Genomic DNA, 20,822 nt, shown 5'->3' with positions numbered 1-20,822 from the left:
TCCCTCTCCCCCCACTTGTGTTCCCTCTCTCTCTGTGTCTCTCTGTCGAATGAATAAATAAAATCTTTAAAAAATAAATAAATAAAAGCCTTTTTAGTTGGAGCTAAATTATGGTGGACATTAATAACCAGATATTTTTTTGGTTATCAAACTTTTTGCCTTGTGGTAGTTGGTAATGTCAGCAATTGTAAATTCTGAAAGACTAGAGTAACATAAGGAAATGAAGACTTAGGAAAATCTGTAGGACAGTGGTGTACAGGATGGTGGGGGGGGCACAAAAATGTCAAATGGTGTGGGGAAGGAATATAGGATTAAGGAACATAGAAATGTTTTCATTTCATTGAAATGAAGTAAAGGGATGGGACCTAGACTCATTGCAGTAGTACTTCTCCTTTTTTTTTTTTTTTAGGATTTTATTTTTAAGTAACCTCTACACCCAACATGGGGTTCAAACTGACACCCCTGAGATGAAGAATCACATGCTCCACTGACTGAGCCAGCCAGGCACCCCTGGTACTTTTCCTTTTAATGAAATACAAATTTTGTTAAAATTTTTAAAAACACAGAAATGGGAAAATCAATCACCCATTGATAATCCACTACCGAGAAGTAACTGCTGCTAATATATTAACTATACATATATTTTTTTCAAAGCATGTATCATGTTGCCTCCAACAAAACAGGATTTGAAGAGGAAACACTGAAGGAACTTGGTAACATCTAGATACGGGAAGATGCAACGGTATCAAGACCGAGCGTTGGCCACTGAGCCAACGCTAGGAAAGCCGCCTGTACTCTCAGACTTGCCCTCAAAAATGTGTGGAATCGTGTCTCTATGGTTGTTTCTGTGCCGGAACGCAAGGCTACACTCTCTCCTTTTGCGGAACTCTATGGTCTGAGGACCCCGCTGTGATCCCGGAAGCGGTCCTGGGAGGCCTGGACGGCAAGATGGCGGCGCGGGCAGCGCTGGGCTCCATGTGCCGGCGTCTCTGGCAGGTACTTGACGGGCTGGGGGTGCTAAGCCGGCTGACAGGACAGTAGCCACAAAATCTGATTGCCAGATGTCGTTCTGGCCATCTGGAATTTTCTCCGGTGTTTACTCCGCATCCTGGCGTTTTGTTTGCCGGAAGGCGGCGAGGAAGGGGCTGGTTTTATTTCGCATTCTCTCATGGGATAAAACATTAAGAGGGCAAAGACGGGGACAAGAAGAATCGTAGCATGTCAGAGCTGGAAAGAATATTGACCAATATATGTTCCAAACCCCTCTTTCAGATTTGCAAAATACACTGAAGCTCAGAGGATTGCCTCGGTAAAATTAGGGGCTGAACTGATAGAAGATCTTAGACCCCTCTCATGGAACCAAATTGGGATACTTTTCTGATATCCGGATGTTGTGAGATTAGATGAGAGTCGCTGAAGTCGTAGGAATGGGTTAAGGATTCTCTGTGCCGTTCTTTAGAGACAAAGCAAAACTTAAAGCAGTGATTCTCAAATTATTTGGCCTCAGTATCCCATTAACACTCCAAAACTGGTTGAGGACTCCAAAGAACCTTTGTTTTGGTGGGTTTTAGCAATGGATATTTAGCTTATTAGAAAATAAAACCGAGAATCTTACAAATGCTTGTTCATTTAAAAATAAAATTAACTCATGTTAATTAACTTCTTTATGGAACGATAACTAAATTTTTCAGAGGTATAAGAGCGGCAGTGTTTTATGTTTTTGTAAATCTCCTGTTAACCTTAAAAATAAAAATTACTTTACCAGCAAAAATGAGTTTATTTAGGAATAACAGAATTGCAGTTCGGGACATGCAAGCAATGGCAAAACTATAGGCAAGTCCCCAAATAAAGGAGAGGCATATTATTTTAGAAACAACGAGGAAGTTAGGAGGGGCTGTTTTGAATGGAAGTCCATTGGAGAAAAGCAAGAGTTCAGGGCGAAGATGGTTTCTCCTTGGCTGAATTGCAGGGTAGTCAGTTTCTTGTAGAAGATTCAGTGTACATCTTTTTCTATTGGGGCCTGTAATTGATCATTCTTTCCTGTTGATTATTCTTCCCTTGAGGCCTGTAATTGGCAGTTCTTCTTGTAACTGATTTTAAGTAGTGTGGGTCCCCCTTTTAGCCTCCAGCTCTACTTGAGTGAGGTTTTCCTTTATTTTTACATCTCCTTTTGATTAAGATCTTTCTTTAAAAGCATTGCTGATTGGGAGTCAGGTTTCCATGTTCAGTGGTTGTGTCCCTCAGTGCGAGGAAGGACTTTTCTTCGTTGCCATGTCTTACGTCTGAGGGAAAGTACAGATTGGAAACCTACTGAGGTCACATTCAAGTAACAAGGAGGGGTGGCAGGGAGAATGCTCAGGCACTTCCATCTATCAAGACTTTATCAGGCTTGTAAGCATTGGAGATCATCTCCTTATTGGTTACATCGTTTTTACTAAAGTTGGACAGGCTAAGTACAAAACTTTAATTATACAAAACAAAACAAAAGAAGTAATGTAACAATTCCAAATTGTATGATGGTTCTAAACCAGGACCCTAACTCTGAAGGTAGCCAGCTGAAATATTTATTGGCACTTACTCCAAACTTAGGGGAGGAAAGTTCCCCCTACAAAGGCAGACCTGGGGTCATGTATGCCTCCTGGAAGTCCCTGTTTAACATAGCCATGAAGACAAAATAGTGAATACTGCAAGAACACGGTGAAAATTAACTGAGTGCATTTGGGAAAATATAATGTAGTCATAAACATGAAGCTAATAGCTAATGAGTTTTCTGCAAAAATAGCAAAACTTCAAAGGTGTATGAAAACAGTATTGTTATCTCAAAAGAACTGTTTGGAACCAAATGTAATCCAATAATACAGCACGTAAGGTTGCAAATTGAGAGATCATGAATTTGGATAGGATGCCAGAGTCAGTTAATAGTCCAGATGAACAAAGAGACTTGTGAATGCTGAACCCTCTCACCCTTCAGAAAAAGCATGTGAAAGGTTAATTTGTCACAGGATCATGATGAGGCTGTTTTCAAAAGGCCATAATCAAAGGAAGAGGTTTCCCCCTTTCACAAGGGTTTGGGAAATGCAGACAAGGGCATTTTCTTTCCACAAAAGAGACAGTAGAAGTAAATAGTGAGGAAAAGGTATACACACCTGGCCTGGACACCTTGGGAAAGCTGTCTCTTCAGATGTCATCTGCTCACTTCTGGGAAATCTTTACTTTTAGGTCATCAGATGGTATACAGGTCCATTCAGGGTTTGATGCTTTCTTTAGATGTGTCCTGTGAACCCAGCAGTCTATCCCTTGGAGTTTGGCAGCACAGGGGTTGGTTTAGCAGTAGCTGATGAGGTCCCTTCCAGCAAGGTTAAAGAGAGTCTTTCTGGACGTATCTTTTCCAATAGATAAAATCTCCAGGTTGCATGGTGTGATGATTAAGGTCTGTCTCCCAGGAGTGCACTGTGAAGAGATTGCTTGACCAAAGCATGGTTGTTTTTAATAGAAGTAATTAGGCCTTCACAATGAAGTATATATCCTTTTATCAGTTGTGGGTCAAGGAGGCAGGTACCAGGTGCATTGGGCATCCTATGACTAGCTCAGAGAGTGAGAGTCTGAGTTCCAAAGTGGGTGGATCTGAGATTCAGAAGGACCCAGCGGCATTGCTTTTGGCCAAGGTATTGGGAGAGTCTCTACAAATTTTGCCAATTAAGTCTTAATAGTACCGTTAGTGAGTTTAACTAACCCTGAGGACTGAAAATGGTATATATACAATAAAAGTGTTGTAAAACCAGCCAAACAGCACAGACTTGTCAAAGCACCTGACTGGTCACATGGGTTCCCCAATCACTGTGAAGTTCAAGAGGGGTTCTCCCGGTAGGAATAATCCTAGCAGAACTTTAGCCACAGAAGAAGCAGTGGCCTGTCTATAAGGGAAAGCTTTAGTTCAGTGAGAAACATACAAACCATGACTAAAACATATTTATATCCATGAGATGGGGGAGTTGTATGAAATTCCTGCAAAGGTTTCTTTACATCGTACTTTGGACAGATGGGATAAGTGAGGTAGATACTTTTTGCAGCCTTATTAATATTTCCCCGTGAATATTGGTTGGTGATGCTGTCATTTTTTCAGTAGACCAATGGTTTAATGCATGTACAGTGGTACGTAGTGGGAATGTTAGAATTTCTGGCAAGGTCAGATTGTTATTTGGTCCAGACCACAATTCTCTTTGTATTGAGCCAATCATTACTCTCTTTCTGATACTGTTTTTCCCTCTCTGGGACCAGTTGTTGGGTATCTCTGGTTAATTTTTCCAAATTATCGTTTTGGGAAACATCCCTTTGGACCGTGACGGAGGTTTGGCTGTTGATTTCTTTGAAAGCAGCATTTTGTTGAAAGTGGGAATGAGGTGGTTTCCTTTGGTGCCCAGGGAGTTGAGTCTGGAATGCCTGGGAACCTTAATAACAGAGCGCCAGCCAAAGTATGGTATCAAATAAATTTTGGACATAGGAGATGTTGTTAATTTTATCCCCATTGGAGCTTAGGAAACTTCTTGACTGCTTCCTAACATTCCAAAGTTATGAACTATCCCAAAGACATACTGGCTGTTGGTATAAATTTGCAGCTTTACCCTTAGCCAAAATTCAAGGATAGTTAAAGGGGATCCCAAGCTTATTTCTTCAGTGGCCTTAACTAAGTGCAGTGGCAGGAATGGCTCAGAAGTTAGGGGAATATCCCCCTGCTACAGGGTCTGGTTGTTGGCTACAATACCCAACGGGTCCATCACGGTCCCCATGTTTTGGGGTGAGTACTCCCAAGGGTGTTCCTTTCCCCTCCACATACAAAGAGTAAAAAGGGAAGTTGGTAGTTAGGGTGTCTGAGGGCAGGGGGCTTTATTAAAGTCCCAAAAGCTTTGTCTTACCGATTTTTCCAAATAATAGGATTGGGTTTGTCATTTTTCTTTTTTCAGTAAAGCATATAGAGATTGAGCCATAAAAGAAGTTTCAAATCCAATTTCAACAGCGGCCAGCCAGTCCAAGAAAACCTCGTAATTGGCACTTCTTTTTAGGTTTGGGGAAGTTCAGGATGGTATGAGGCCTCCCTGGATCCAAATGTAGGCTTTGTTCTGAGATCAGGTGCTCTAAGTATCAAACCTGAGTTTGAGCAAACTGCAGTTTTTTCTTTGGAGACTTTGTGTTCTTTTAAGGCCAAGGCCGAAAGCTTTAATAGGTAGATGGTATCTTACTGAGAAGAGATTTGAGAAGGGCAGCGGAAAAGCAAATCACCTACATACTTTAACAAAGTAGAGCCTGCAGAAAACTTTGTCATCCAAATCCGTTTTTAAGGTTGGTGAAAAGTAAGGACTCTGTGCAACTCTGAGGCTTTACTGTCCAGGTGTCTTTCCATCCTTCCCAAGTAGAAGCAAAAAGATACTGGCTATCCTTACCAACTGGAATACTAAAAAACACACTGTGTATTTCAGTTACAGTGAAAATTTGCTTTCAGTGGGAATGGATGTCAGCAACATATGCAGGTTAGGAACAATAGGGTGCCAAGGGATAACAATGTATTGTTCAGAGGCCTTGGACAAACCTCTACCCTTGGCCGTTGAGTTTTCGCACTGGTAAAATAGGGGTATTACTTACTAGGACTAGTACAGGGGATAATGAGGCCCTGAGCTTTGTAATCATCTGTTACAGGCTTGATGCCTTGCAGAGCTTCTTTATTTATAGGGTATTCATTAATTGTGGGGAGAGGTTTTGAGGGATCTATTTGTATCTTGATAGGAAGTGCGCTGTGGATTCTGCAGATCACTTGAAGATTTTGCCCAGAAAGAGGATTTGTCCCAATAGGAACAAACAGTGTCCCCACATGCAGCTATAGTGCTATCAGACTTGGAGCAAATAAAAGATGTCAGAAGGTCATTTAATCCCCCTGGTTGGCCATTTTGATTACTACTGTCAAATTCTAGAATTATTTCCCTCTTTTGGGAGAAAGAAATTCCAGCACGATATATTTATTAAAAAAATCTTTGCCCAGGGACTCCTGGGTGGCTCAGATGGTTAAGCATCTGCCTTTGGCTCAGGTCATGATCTCTAGGTCCTGGGATCGAGTCCCAAGTCGGGCTCCTGGCTCTGCTTCTCCCTCTCCCCCTGCTCATGTTCTGTCTCTGTATCTCTCTGTCTCAAATGAATAAATAAAATCTTTAAAAAAAAAAAAAGTCTTGGCCCAATAAATGAATAGGAGCAGAGGAACTATGGACAAAAGGGTGTGTATCTCCCAAAGGACCTAGAACAAAGGGAACAGGTTCAGAGACAGGAAACTGTGAAGTTTATTAGAGACCCATTTGAACTGTTTTAAAACTCCCCAAGTCAGGGACTGCTTTACAGCACTGGGGTCGAGTACCAAGAGTGTAGTTCTGGTGTCAGTAAGGACAAAGATTTTATTCCTGATCTGAACAGTGGTTTCTCTGAACCAAGTGAGAGGGAGTTTTGGGAAGAGCCCCTGTAGTTCCTTGCAGCCCTGTCTTAGGAATGGGGACATTGGAAAGGCTGGCTGTAGAGGGCTGAAGGCACCTGGAGCACTTAAGATGGTAACAATCTTCTTTCCAGTGTTCTGGCTCTTTGCAATAATAGCAGAAACTAGGAAGTTTTTGTTTTTGTTTAGGGTTGAAAATTAAGAATTTTGGGGTGCCTGAGTGGCTCAGTCAGTTAAGTGTCCAACTCTTGATCTCCGCTCAGGTCTTGATCTTGGGGTCATGAGTTCAGGCCCTGCATTAGGCTCCATGCTGGACATGGAGCCTACTTTTAAAAAAAGAAGAAGAAGAAGAAGATGAAAAGAAAATTAAGAATTTTAGTGGTCTTTCTTTTAGGTGACTGCCCTCGGGTACTAGCAGGCTGGCTTGCCAAATTAACTAAATCTGGAGTGGACACAGTTTCCCATTCCGTCTTGGTTTTTTTTAACTAAAAGAGTTAGCCCAGTTCAGCCCATTAAAAAACATAGTTAAATGCTACCCTGATGGATTCAACATCAAAAGGAAGACCAGAATTTTCTTTGAAAACAATCTGAAATCAATTATAATAGTCATGAACAGGTTCATCAGGCTTTTGTATGAAAGACTGAATTTTGTTTGAGTCACCAGGCTTAGGAAAAGCTTCTGTAATTGCTTGGTGGAGATTTCTAGCATATGTTCTAGCGTCTTACCAAAAGTTAGGGGTCTGTTTCTCTAAACTCCTTTCAAGGTATTCCCATCGGGCTAGCTACAGCCAGTATTTGGCCTGGCCCTCACCAACATGCATGTGGACTAATTGCTAAAAAATCTGAGAAACCAGGTTGGTAAGTTTGAATAACTGTATGAAATGCTTCCACAAACCTATGGGGGTTTTCAGTCACTGTAAGAAACTTTAACTGTGGCTCTCAATTCAGCATCATTCCAGGGAACATAAGAACTTTGGGGGTTATTTGGATCCTCAGAAGATTTAACTTTAGGGGTGCCTGGATGGCTCAGTCGGTTAAGTGTCTGACTCTTGATTTCAGCTCGGGTTGTGCTCTCGGGGTTATGAGATCGAACCCCGTGTCAGGCTCCATGCTCAGTGGGGAGTCTGCTTAGGATTCTCGCTCCCTCTGCCCCTCCCCCCTCTTGGGCACACACCCGTTCTCTCTCTCAAAAAAAATTTTTTTTTAATCTTAAAAAGAGGGGCACCTGGGTGGCTCAGTTGTTGGGCATCTGCCTTCGGCTCAGGTCATGATCCCAGGGTCCTGGGATCGAGCCCCGCATCGGGCTCCCTGCTCAGCGGGAAGCCTGCTTCTCCCTCTCCCACTCCCCCTGCCTGTGTTCCCTCTCTCGCTGTCTCTCTCTCTCTGTCAAATAAATAAATAAAATCTTAAAAAAAAAAATCTTCAAAAGATTTAACTGTAAAGGGGCAGGTTTTGATAGGTTCAGTAGAGCGGGGAGCAGGGTGAGGTTTGGATGCAAAGGGAAGTTGGGCAAGAGAATTAGAATAGGGAGGTTGAGGGTGTAGAGGAGGTGGAGGCGCCAGAGGGTGATGGCACCACCGCTGGGGCCTGCGCATAAAGTGGCTGCCACCCTCCTGGGAATTGGGGCAGGGGGGTGTCCCTCAGACTTCAGGAGCCTTTTTGTCTTTGCCTCAGTTAGTCTAGAAATTGTATTTTGCAGAGAGGCAATTTTAGATTCCTTGATAATGTTTGGAAGCTTTAAGATACCAGTCAAAATAGGCATCCCATTCAGTTTCGACGGTTTTAGAGACATGGCTGCCTGGTTTAGTTTTGAGGAAATCAAAAGTTCCCTGTAATGACCATTGAGGTTCTAAATTACTTTTGATTAAGTCAGTAACTAAAGTTAGACATGAGGAAGAACCACAGCTTTTAAACATAAAACCACCAGTGTTCCAGAAGGGGAGCTGCCCTCAAAGCATTTGAATGACCAGGATCCTGATTCTTAGAGGTTTTTCTCTAGAGTAAAAAAAGAAAAATTCCTAAACAGCACAGTTTCAACAGGAACATCCTGGTTCCAAAGGAATCAGACCAAAGGCCAACACAGAACCAGTAGGAATAGCCCAGCTCTGGAAAGAAGGTAGACCAAAACTAACACACTTCCAAGCAGGCACAGTTCCAACAGGAACCGTTTGGTTCCAAAAAGGAGTCAGACCAAAGGTCAGACAAGTACTCTCTGAAAGGACAAAGCCTTAAAACAGATCCTGGAATGCTCAAAACACTAAGAGAGTAGAGCTCGAGGTCCAGGAGAAACTTGGTCCCCAACTCCAACGTTGGTAAGAAAGCAGTGAGCTTCATTGGCTCTGTGGGCCCTGGCACTGTTCGCTCACCAGCCTCGAAGTTGTTGATCATTTCTGGATCCCACTTCTGATCACCAAATAATGTTAACCTTAAAAATGAAAGTTATTTCACCAGTAAAAATTGGTTTATTTGGGAATGACAGAGAGTTGCAGTTTGGGACATGCAAGCTATTGCAAAACCATAGGCAAGTCCTATAAACAAAGAAGAGAAACATTATTTTATGGAGAAAAAGGAAGAAGTTGGGAGGGGTTTTGAATGAAAGTCCAGTGGAGAAAAGCAGGAGTTCAGAGTGATGGTTTTTCATTGGCTGAATTGCAAGGGTAATCAGTTTCTTGTAGAAGATTCAGTGAACATCTTTTCCTGTTGGGGGCACCTGGGTGGCACAATCGGTTAAGTATCCAACTTTTGGTTTCTGCTCAGGTCAGGATCTCAGGGTCACAAGATCAAGCCCTATGTCAGGCTCCACACTCAGTGCAGTCTGCTTGAGATTCTCTCTCCCTCTCCTTCTGCCTCCCCCATAAATAAATAAAATCTTTTTTTAAAAAAAGTTTATTTATTTATTTAATTGACAGAAAGAGAAAGAGAGACAGCAAGAGAGGGAACAAGCAGGAGGAGTGGGAGAGGGAGAAGCAGGCTTCCCGCTGAGCAGGGAGCCCGATGCGGGGCTCAATCCCAGGACCCCGGGATCATGACCTGAGCCTAAGGCAGATGCTTAACGACTGAGCCACCCAGGCACCCCTAAAAAAAACTTCTTAAGGTTGATTTGTGGTTATCACAGCACTTCAGGCTCCAACTTTTCTTTTTTTTTTTTAAGGATTTTATTTATTTATTTGTCAGAGAGAGGGAGTGGCAGGCAGAGGGAGAAGCAGGCTCCTCACTGAGCCGGGAGCCCGATATGGGGCTTGATCCCAGGACCCTGGCATCATGACCTGAGCCAAAGGTAGACAGACACTTAACCGACTGAGCCACCCAGGTGTCCCTAGGCTCCAACTTCTAAAAGCAGAGGTTTATACTGGGAGAATATGACTGGCAGAGTGTCCTATTGCTTAGATCTGTAGCCTTTTTTTTCTTTTTTTTTAAGAGCGGGAAAGCTGAAATCAAGAGTCAGATATTTAACTGCCTGAGCCACCCAGGTTCCCAGACCTGTGGTCCTTTTGCACGCTGGGTCGTGGGATCGCTGGTGCACATGCAGGGAGGGAGGCAGAGAAAATGTGATTGTGTGTGGGGAAATGGCACTCACCTCCTACTACTTTGTATTGTGCCTAATATCCTATCTTTTTGTTTTTCTCCCTTCATCCAAGGGAAAATATGAAAGTTTTGGTTTGCATCCATCATTGGGTACAGAGTTCGGACAGGACAATAAGCTAAGAATAAATAGGTTAGGTGACCCTCAGTTGTTTTAAGTTTTACTTGTACTAAAGTGTTATTTTCATCTTCTAAGTATTTTTGAGGATCTTACTATACTTTCTCAGGTTACTTTTTTTTTTTTTTTTTTAAGATTTATTTATTGGGGCATCTAGGTGGTTCAGTTGGTAAGGCGTCTGCCTTCGGCTCAGGACATGATCTCAGGGTCCTGGGATGGAGTCCCACATTAGGCTCTCCACTCAGCGGGGAGTCGGCTTCTCCCTCCCCCTCTGTGATCTGTCTCACTTTCTCACTTTCAAATAAATAAAATCTTGGGGCGCCTGGGTGGCTCAGTCTTTAAGCGTCTGCCTTTGCCTCAGGTCATGATCCCAGGGTCCTGAGATTGAGCCCTGTATGGGGCTTCCTGCTCAGCGGGAGGCCTGCTTTTCCCTTTCCCACTCCCCCTGCTTGTGTTCCCTCTCTTGCTGTCTCTCTTTGTGTCAAATAAATAAATAAAATCTTTAAAAAAAATAAAAATTTTGTTTATTTATTTTAGAGAAAGATGGAGCGAGGGTGGGGTGGAAGGGGACGGGGAGAGGGAGAGAAAGTTTTAAGCTGACTCCCTGCTGAATACAGAGCCCCACACAGGGCTGGGATCTCATAACCCTGAGATCAGGACCCTGAGATCACAACCTGAGCCAAAACCAAGAGTCAGATGCTTCACTGACTGCACCACCCAGGCACCCCTCTCAGGTTACATTTTTAAATCTCAGGAAAGCTCAAGGGGAAAACAGAGGCAAATTACATTATTATATGTAGTACCATAGGTTCTCCCAGCTAGGAGTTTTGTCCACCAGGGGGAGCTGACAATAAAGGATTTGGAAAGGCTGGATTGTTGGGAATATGAGGTACAGCAGTGGTGTAAGATGGATGTCCATCTCACTGTATTTCAATTTATTTATAAATCTCCCAGCCAAGCCAAGAAACATACAGTAGAAAAGATGTATGAAAGCTTCATAAAAAGGGTACTTTAGAATTCTTATTTCAGCTCTTATAAATAAATTAAAAAGAGACTTTACTGCTCAGAAATAGGCAAGATAAGTATTATATTCAAGTACATTTAATCTATAAAAAATAATGGGAAAATGAAGTCACTTTTTCCTTGATGTCCACATATTTAAATCATAGATGGTCTTTCAGTGTGAGAATTGCTTGTGTGCATCTGTGTAAATTGCTTTTTAAAAAAGTTCTTACTCTGAAGCTTTAAGAGATACAGATTCTCTAGTATTTTGAGAATCTGTTTTGATTATCAACTCTATCATTGTCCTCTTATTTTTAAATGAAATCTAATCTGGCATTTTAGTTACCCTAGTATCTTCATCTGAAATAATGGATAGCCCTTACTTTAAAGCATTGTACATCTTTTGATTTTTTTTTTTTTAGTGGAAACTATGAATGTTTGAGGACTGACTTTAATTCTAACACATGCTCCCCCCCCCCTTTTTAGGGTTCAAGGAATTTTTCTATAAACAGTTCTAGGAGCAGTACAGCCAGAAATGGTGGCTTTCTCCTGTAAGTATGTAATTGGATGTGCTAAATTTAATAAGGAAATGGGCTTTTGTGCTGTTTCACTTAGGTTTTTCTTTGTTTCCACACACAGCAGTACCAGTATGAAATGGGTACGGTTTTCAAACCTACACGTTGATATTCCCAAGGATTTGACCAAGCCTACGGTATGTACTCCCTATTTCTTGGTAAGGCGCTGTATTAGCAATAAATTTTTCTCATTATTTCATTTGAGGCTGGTTCCCAAACACTTAATGAATAAGAATGGTTTGTTCTGGAATACTGGCAGATACACGGTGTGCCTGAGTGAAGGACTCGAATGTCCCTGTGTGCTCATACTGTCTTTCAGAGAGTCAAGGAATCAGTTATTTACACCAAATAACTAATTACTGTAGGAATAAGCAGGCTTGTGCTTTAGCTCAGCACAATGTGAAGAGTTGTCATAATTAATGATGCAGAATACTTGATCCTATGTTATAGAAAATGCTTTTCTTGGAAGGCATCAAGTCTTTGTTTCCGTTTTAAGGCATTGAGCCTGGGCCTGGACAATCCTTTATTGTTCACAGTGAGGAAGAGCATTACCACAAGCAAAGAAAATCTAGAAGTAGCTGTGTAACCTTGTTTCCCTTAAGTAAAAACCATGATTTATCAACCCAGTTTTTGTGTAAATTGTGATTTAAACAATCCTTACAAATTTTGAATCTTTTCAGTTCCACCCCTCAGAAATAATCCATGTTAACCGTTTGGTATGACTCCTTCTAGACATTTGTCTGTGTGTAATCATCTTATCTATGCACATGCTCACCAAAATGGAATTGTGTTATATGTAATGTACTGCTCTATTGATTTTTTTCGCTGAGTGGATATTGGATATGTTTCCATGACAGAACATATGAACCCTGGGTCTCCATGTCAGGTGTTTGCATGGGCAGGCCTCTAAGGAAAGGGGGTGGGGTGGACACAGTTGGCAGGCTGTGCCCTTTATAAGCGAGACAGCTACCACTTACTCCAGCCCCATGTTGCTGTGTGGGAAGTTAGACCTAGTGATGTCACGTGGTCTTAAATTTTCCAAGCTAACCTGAAATCCAAACTTTTATTCAAAATCTCTTGCTTTTACCTATCACGACAGATTCAGACTATCTTTAAAGCCCTGTAGGGACCAATCAAAACACATCTTGGAGCTCTGTTCCCTTTCCCTTGTCCCCCAAGTTATGATTTAGAATATCAGTGTATTCTCTTCTTCCAGCACTATTTGGGGTAATTGAGAGTAACTGTCTAGCTAGCTTCCCGGTTAATAAGTAGATCTCCTTTCAGGAGTGAAATAATTTAACCCTGAATCATTGGATTAGTAAGATAAATTACTGGTCTAATGGATGAATGAAGGTGAATGTAATTCATCTCTTGGAAGAAAGAAACGTCAGACCCATTATTCCTAAGATCTTTAAGTATTAGAGTGGAAGAGGGAGAAGTTAAATGTACAGTCAGTGCCATAACATTTTAATTAGAAATGAGTAATTTTTCTATTAGGGCAAGCAAAACATACACGAATAAAACCAATAAGGGATGCCTGGGTGGCTCAGTTGGTTAAATGTCTGCCTTCGGCTCAGGTCGTGATCCCAGGATCTTGGGATCGAGTCCCGCATCGGGCTCCCTGCTCAGCGGAGAGCCTGCCTTTCCCTCTGCCTGCCGCTCCCCCTGCTTTGTGCACTCTCTGTCTCTCTCTGGCAAATAAATAAATAAAATCTTAAAAAAGAAAGAAAAAAAATAAAAATATGAATTAGTGATAGCTTGCCTTTGTAAAACAACGTTTTATAATTTATAAGCACGTTATCTGTGTTTGCTTATTAGTTCCCTACAGAAATGCTGTGAGTGATGTTGTGATCTCTAGCATAGGTATGATCCTATTTTATATATGAGCAAACTGCAGTGCAGTGAAATTATGGGACTTGCCTGTTATCATTCAGCTGGAAGAGGCAGTTTAATTCCCAGTCCAAGTCTTCTGACCTTCTGACCAGGTTACTTTGTTAATAGACGCCCCCCGCCGCCCAAATCCTTTCCCATTATATATTTGGGGCTTACTAACTATGAAGTTAGAAGGCTCCATTAGTGATTTTGTAGGTTGCTTGAAAGTCCTTTTGATTTAAACTATATTTTAACAGATTGTAAGAGTCATTGTGGAGATCTGAATGTGATAGTAGCTAGGTAATTAAGCTAATAGTATTAAGATGTTACTCAGCATTTTTCTCCCCATTTATTAGTAAACTCTGAAATTGTTCAATTGAGGATAATACATGAAATTTTCCAATTGTAAATATTAGAGGAACCGTAACTGAAACTTTTCTTTTTGATTTTAAAATTGTAGATAACCATTTCTGATGAACCAGATACATTATATAAGCGCCTGTCAGTTTTAGTAAAAGGCCATGATAAGGCTGTATTGGACAGTTATGAATATTTTGCCGTGCTTGCTGCAAAGGAACTTGGTATCTCTATTAAAGTGTAAGTATGGGGCGCCTGGGTGGCTCAGTTGGTTAAGCGTCTGCCTTCGGCTCTGTTCATGATCCCAGGGTCCTGGGATCGAGCCCCACATCAGGCTCCCTGCTTAGTGGAGAATCTGCTTCTTGCTCTACCCCTCTCCCCTGTTCGTGATCTCTCTCTCACTCTCAAATAAATAAAATCTTTTAAAAAATAAATAAATAGGGCGCCTGGGTGGCTCAGTTGGTTGGACTGCCTTCGGCTCTGGTCATGATCCTGGAGTCCCTGGATCGAGTCCCGCATCGGGCTCCCTGCTCGGCGGAGAGTCTGCTTCTCCCTCTGACCCTAACCCCTCTCATGTGCTCTCTCTCATTCTCTCTCTCTCAAATAAATAAATAAAAATTTTTAATAAATAAATAAATAAATAAATAAAGTATAAGTATGATCTTTCCTAATCTGACCTGTTAGCTGCTATAACGTGATCAACCAGGAGAATGGTGCTGATCCCAGCTAGGTCTGAACCCTTAAAATAGCATAGAAACTCATGGTGGGTAGAGTTTAGGCTTGTCACATTATCCTAATCAGGATTCCTATTAGAATTTTTAAATACTAGACTGAGTGAACAAGGAAAATAAAGGAAATCCTTTCTTAAGCAATTGCACAGACATAAGGAGACCCACGAAGCCCTCATGTCTGGACGCTCCATGGGGCGGGGAGGTGAATTAGGTGAATAAGCAATCCTTTTAGACTCTGATGATCTTTGTCTAATATAGCTATTGTTTCACAACTGCCTTCAGAAACATCACTCACCCAGTCATTTCCTACAGGATCAAGGCAAGCTTCATATGGCCTTGAAATCACTGCTGGGTCAAGTATAACTATAGTAGTCTCCCCCTTATCCGTGGAGAATACGCAAGACCCCCAGCAAATGCCTGGAACCGTGAATGGTACTCAGTCCTACATGTCCTTTTTTCTCCTATACCTATATGCCTATGATGAAGTGATTTATAAATTAGGCACAGTAAGAAATTAACAATAACTAGCCATGGAATAGAACAATCGCAACAGTATACTGCGATAAAAGTTATGTGAATGTGCTCTCTTATCTCTCTCCCTCTCTCAGAATACCTTCTTGTGCTGTACTCACCCCTGGGATGATGTGAAATGATAAAATGCCCAGGTGATGAGATTAAGTGAGGTGAATGCTGTAGGCACTGTGATGTCACTTAGGCATCTATTAACCTTCTGACTCACTCCAAGTTATCGTCTGCTTCTGGACCGTGGTTGACCATGGGCAACTGAAACCACTGAAAGCAAAACCATGGATAAGGGTGGGGGACTGCTGCACCTCTTTTGTCTTGTCACCTGCTCCTTCTGATGCCGAACAAGGCCCATTTAGGGCTTTGCCAGGCTTGCCTTACAAGAAAACAGAAGGAACCCACACCTTTCCCATAACAGACTTTTTAGTTTTGTGGTTATTGATTAATGTGCAGATTTCCCTAAAACAACACACACAGCAACACACTGATTCAACGCTTCACAATTCATACATTTGGTCAAAACTGGACTTCGGTGTGGAGGGTGGGAGGTAAAAGCCGGAGGCATACTCGCGTGCCCTTGCATGCCATGGCTCGGTTTGGATCTGTGGGATATTTGTTCCATTGCTGTCTGCTGTGTTTATTTTGGCCCGAGCTTTAGGACAGCGGTTGTTACACCTGACAGCCTGGACAGCTGGGAGTCTGTAAACGGTAGCTAATGCCTATAATTGAGTATGAGCCTCACCTACAGAACTGTGGAATCATGCTTTTCTATCAGTGACTCGGGTTTTAACATCACTTAGCTTAAGTATGTTGTTTTGCCCATTGATTTTTCAGACATGAACCTCCAAGGAAAATAGAGCGATTTACTCTTCTCAAATCAGTGCATATTTTCAAGAAGCACAGAGTTCAGTATGAAATGAGAACACTTTACAGATGTTTAGAGGTGAGTTTATTTCAGACATTCAAGCATTTTTGAAATGCCCAGAAGTTCACACTAGCACATTGCAACTGTCCTTTAAGGTTGACTGGGTGGACTTCCTGTCAGTCAGCCTGTGACTGATAGCTGTAGAGAAGGTAAATGATAGAAAATCAGACTCAAAGCCATCCTTTAGAGTAGTTCATACTTTAACTCAACAATACAGATTATGCTAATTTTCTTTTTTTCAGATTATGCTAATTTTCATACAATATAAAGCCTTGGAAGAATTTGGCTTATATTTCATAAATTCTAGTTAAGTTTTTACATAGTTCTAGTGATTCTTTGCACACACTAAAGGGTTTTCCATGTCCACAATGGGAAACATTAAGGTTTTTCATTCATCAGTTATTCATTTGTGCATCCAGTAGGGTCAGCGTAGTCTTGTGGTTAAGGAGAGCAAGGGTTCTGGAGTCAGACAGGTCCAAGTACTGGCATGTACCAGCTGTGTGATCTGCACCTCAGTTCCTTCATCTGTGGAATGAGAGTAATAACGGTACGCATCTCGTAAGGTTAGTGTGAGGATTAAATGAGATATTTATCGAAAGCACTTAGAATGCTCCCATTACATAGTGAATGATTAGTAAATGTTGTATCGCTTTAATATCACACTTGCCAGCTGGGTTCCATAGAGCCCTGGTTTTAAGGTGTTCTGGGCTGTGCTCCCCCCTTCCAGCCAACCAGAAGATCTATACTTTTTTCCTTTTATTTATTTATTTATTTATTATTTTATCTATCCGAGAGAGTGTATGCATGAGCGGGGTGGGGGTGGAATTGCAGAGGGACAAGCAGACTCCCCGTCTGAGCAGGGATCCTGATGGGGGCCTCGATTCCAGGACCCCGGGTCATGACCTGAGCCAAGAGCAGATTCTTAACCAACTGAGCCACCCAGGCATCCCAATACTTTTTTCCTTTTAAACTGGAATTCTGGGGGCACCTGGGTGGCTCAGTCGGTTAAGCGTCTGACTCTTGATTTCAGCTCAGGTCATGGTCTCAGGGTCATGAGATCAAGCCCGAATTGGGCTGTGCACTGGGTGTGGAGCCTGCTTGGGATTCTGTCTTTCCCTCTCCTTCTGCCCCTTCAACCCCCACCTGGCGCTCACGATTTCTCTCTCTCTAAAAAAAAAAAAAAAAAAGTTGGAATTCTGTGTAAGATTTCATAGAGAAAGAAAAGCTATACTGGGGCGCCTGGGTGGCTCAGTCGTTAAGCGTCTGCCTTCGGCTCAGGTCATGGTTCCAGGGTCCTGGGATTAAGCCCTGCATCGGGCTCCCTGCTCGGCGGGAAGCCTGCTTCTCCCTCTCCCACTCCCCCTGCTTGTGTTCCTTCTCTCGCTGTGTCTCTCTCTGTCAAATAAATAAATAAAAATTTAAAAAAAAAAAAAAAAGCTATACTGCTTTTACTAAAAACAGAAACTTAAAATTTCTGCTTTAACAGCATATCATGAACCAATTTCATGTTTGAAATTTTAGTTAGAACATCTAACTGGAAGTACAGCAGATGTCTACTTGGAATATATTCAGCGTAACTTACCTGAAGGAGTTGCCATGGAAGTGACAAAGGTATGACTTGAATTTTTAGCTCCGATGGAGAGAGATGTGTATTGTTGTTTTGCTACTTTGCAGCCCTGTCCCGGCCCACTGAGTGGAGGGTAGGGCCTGGGCGGACTAGAGGCAGAGTTGCCACAGTGGCTGGGGTCTCTGCCTCCCGTATAGGCACTGCAGCCCAGCAGATCCTGCCAGTGCAGCCCACATCCTCCCCAAGCTGCCCCTGAGTCTCCCTCCCTCTTAGTAGTTGAAGACATGGGGTCCGCATTCATGGGCAGTCCCTGGAAATCACTGAGTGAACTATGTGAGAGTGTTTTATATACCATCCAGGTTCCTCCTCCTTATTTTAGAGCCCCACACAAAGATGCGGGGGGAGGGGTGAAAGGAAAAAAGACGAGAGGATTTAAGGGAACAAAACGAGTAAATCCAATTTGTGGCTCAAGAGTTCAATTAAGTCCACATTATGTTATAGTTTTATTTTTCTCTTTTTAGACCAAATTAGAACAGTTACCAGGACACATCAAGGAGCCAATCTGGGAAACGGTACCAGAAGAAAAAGAAGGCAAGTCCTAAAGTCTCAGCGAGTCCACTGGTGCCGGCATTTGACCCGAGAGGGGGTCAGACACATATGTTGAGATAGAGAGGCTTCCAGTCGGGAGATAGAGAGGCTTCCAGTCCACCTGACCACTCCGTTGAGCCCACATGAGCCCACATGCCCTGAGCAGCTCACAGCAAGGGGCAGAACTTTAATGACACACTGGACTAGAGTGAAAAACCACTTGACCTGTTCTTCTGTACACATCATCATTTCAGTTCTGATTTTGACAAATGTGAGCAAAGCGCTCTGACTGACTACTGTGTGCCAAGAGAATCGAGTTTATAGCTTGTTCCTCTCTTACTGTTCAATGATGAGTTCGCACTGATTTTAATGTGTATCATTTCATCTGAAAGTGAATCTTTGGAAATATTCCTTATGTACATTTTCCCTTTTGAGCCCCCTAGAAGGAACCTTCAGTTGATTTGGTTAATTTAACACCGAACAGTTAAAGTTCTTCATATTTACCTCGGTGCAAGCTGGCAAATGCTAGTTTGGGGATGGTATCCTCCAAATTTTACCTCATTTACGCGTGACATTCTTGAACATGAATATACTGTGCAGCATCTCACGCACATTTGTGGCATGCACTGAACAACTCTCGTTGCCCAAACCCTTACCAGACTGCGTAGAAGGATCACTGTTAAGGAATTTGAGCTCTCGAGAAATTACTGTATCACTTTTTTCATCCTGTGATTCACTCAGCAGGCTTTTATTTTGTTAGCTCTGTAACCAGCACTGTAGAAAATAGCGAACATTGAATGGAAATAATGGCTTTTGAAAACTGAGCAGGGCACAAATGTTTTTCCTTATTAAACCCCACGGTGATAAGGCCTCTTTCTTTTTGTAAATGGCATTCTTTCTGTTTGGAGAGGTCTACTTTTCCATGAAATTAAATCAGAGTTAAAGGCCTGAAAAAGGCAAGACTACAATGTGCTGAAACTGCGGGTGTATCAGCCCCAAGGGAGTGATTCGTTTCCTATTTACAGCACAATTGGGTCCATGTCTTTTTGCAGTTTCCTTCACGTCTTTGGGGTCGTTATGACTTCTCAGTTTTTCCCCCCTTAAACCGGCGTCCGGGTTCTCTTTTCCCCAATCTACTATCAGGGATCAATGTTTTGAATGCATGCTGCTTCTGTATCAGACTTACAGTACTGTCATTAACATGAAAAGAGTTACAGCCTCATGCCCCGTGACCTCATTCAGTTCCCAGCTCAGTTGTTGACCGGTAAGCATCGTGATTAAGAACTAGTCGATAAAACAAGAGCAATATAACGGAACTGTATCTAGCAAAGCAGCAATCTGTGACCCATTTTTACTTTAAAAGAAATAATTTCTTAAATATAGATCACTTAAATCTTTGTTTTATAAACAATATTAATCACTGTATCATAAGATGATTTATGCAAACTCACCTCCAGTGACTCTCTGTGAGCTCCTTTCAAGGTGTGCATCCACTTCGAGCTGTTTTCAGACTAAATCAGTCTATAAACCAGATTACTTAGCACTTCAAAATACATATTAAAATCTTGTTTTAAGGTGAATGTACAAATAAACTACAAACCTAACAAAAACTAGCGGTATTTTTTTGACAAAAGTATTTGGCATATTTGAGGCCTACTTCCTGATATAAACAAGATCATTTCTTCGTCCTGACAGGACCTTTTTTTAATTAGGTCTCCTGAGAAAAATGCCTATTCTGAAAATCAGAATTAATACCCAAGTAGCGTGTTTTGTCTGTGTGGGGAAGGGAGGTCGTGAGAGAAAATTACCTGATGGAATGAACCACAAGGCAGGTAGGAAGTGAGGTTATTTTTTGTTACTGAGGTGTAACCCTGGGTTCATTGTTGTTTTCTCTGATCTGAAATATATTTTCTTTTTATATTAAATAAAATAATGTTATCGTCTGTTTAAAGTGATTGCGACTTCCACAGATTAGACTCACCCAGGGCCTGGTTTTGATGCTTTCAAAGCAAATCCCTGACAGGTTCTTTTGGCCATTTTTACACGCCACAGTAAATACATACAGCAATTGTTTTCAGCCAGTAGTCTAATTTCCGAACATTTCTACTTGTTAAAGCTACCATTGCTCCTTTCCTACATTGTATTATTTAGTTTTACCACAACCCGAATGAGTAGCAGAGTAGAGAAAACAGACTTTGGAGTCAGGCCTGAGTCAGGTAAGAGTTCAACCCCCTAACTGCTTTAAACTTGGGCGGGATACTTAACCCTGGCAGAGCCTCAGTTTCCTCATTAGTAAAATGTAGGAAACAGTACCTACTTATTAAGGTTAGGAGTGTTAAATTAGATCGCTTAGAAGCGCCTCACATCACACCGGGCGGATAATAGACCTCCACTATATAAGAGCTGTTTCTGGGGCGCCTGGGTGGCTCAGTCGTTAAGCGTCTGCCTTCGGCTCAGGTCATGATCCCAGGGTCCTGGGATCGAGCCCCACATCGGGCTCTCCCTGCTCGG

The 20,822-nt window shown here is 42.1% G+C and overlaps 2 protein-coding genes across 2 annotated transcripts in view; both read left to right on the top strand.

The window, feature by feature from the left end:
- The first annotated feature begins 890 nt into the window (after positions 1-890).
- Positions 891-20,266, top strand: MRPS10 (mitochondrial ribosomal protein S10). The gene is made up of 7 exons (XM_045866901.3): positions 891-996; positions 11,658-11,722; positions 11,811-11,883; positions 14,079-14,215; positions 16,066-16,174; positions 17,678-17,767; positions 18,245-20,266. Exons 1-7 carry the CDS (start codon positions 949-951, stop codon positions 18,323-18,325), a joined length of 603 nt encoding a protein of 200 aa, XP_045722857.1. The 5' UTR covers positions 891-948; the 3' UTR covers positions 18,326-20,266.
- Positions 17,700-20,822, top strand: part of GUCA1B (guanylate cyclase activator 1B) — a 19,662-nt gene continuing 16,539 nt past the window's right edge. Inside the window, exons 1-2 of the mRNA XM_064597602.1 lie at positions 17,700-17,767; positions 18,245-18,314. The gene's annotated coding sequence lies outside the window, so the exon portion shown is untranslated. The remainder of the gene's footprint in view (positions 17,768-18,244; positions 18,315-20,822) is intronic.

The sequence above is a fragment of the Mirounga angustirostris genome, unplaced genomic scaffold (genome assembly GCF_029215605.1).
Source record: "Mirounga angustirostris isolate CCGP_5_RB_7025 unplaced genomic scaffold, mMirAng1.0.hap1 SCAF_8, whole genome shotgun sequence".
NCBI lineage: Eukaryota > Metazoa > Chordata > Mammalia > Carnivora > Phocidae > Mirounga > Mirounga angustirostris.
This window is presented reverse-complemented; position numbering and strand designations above follow the sequence as displayed.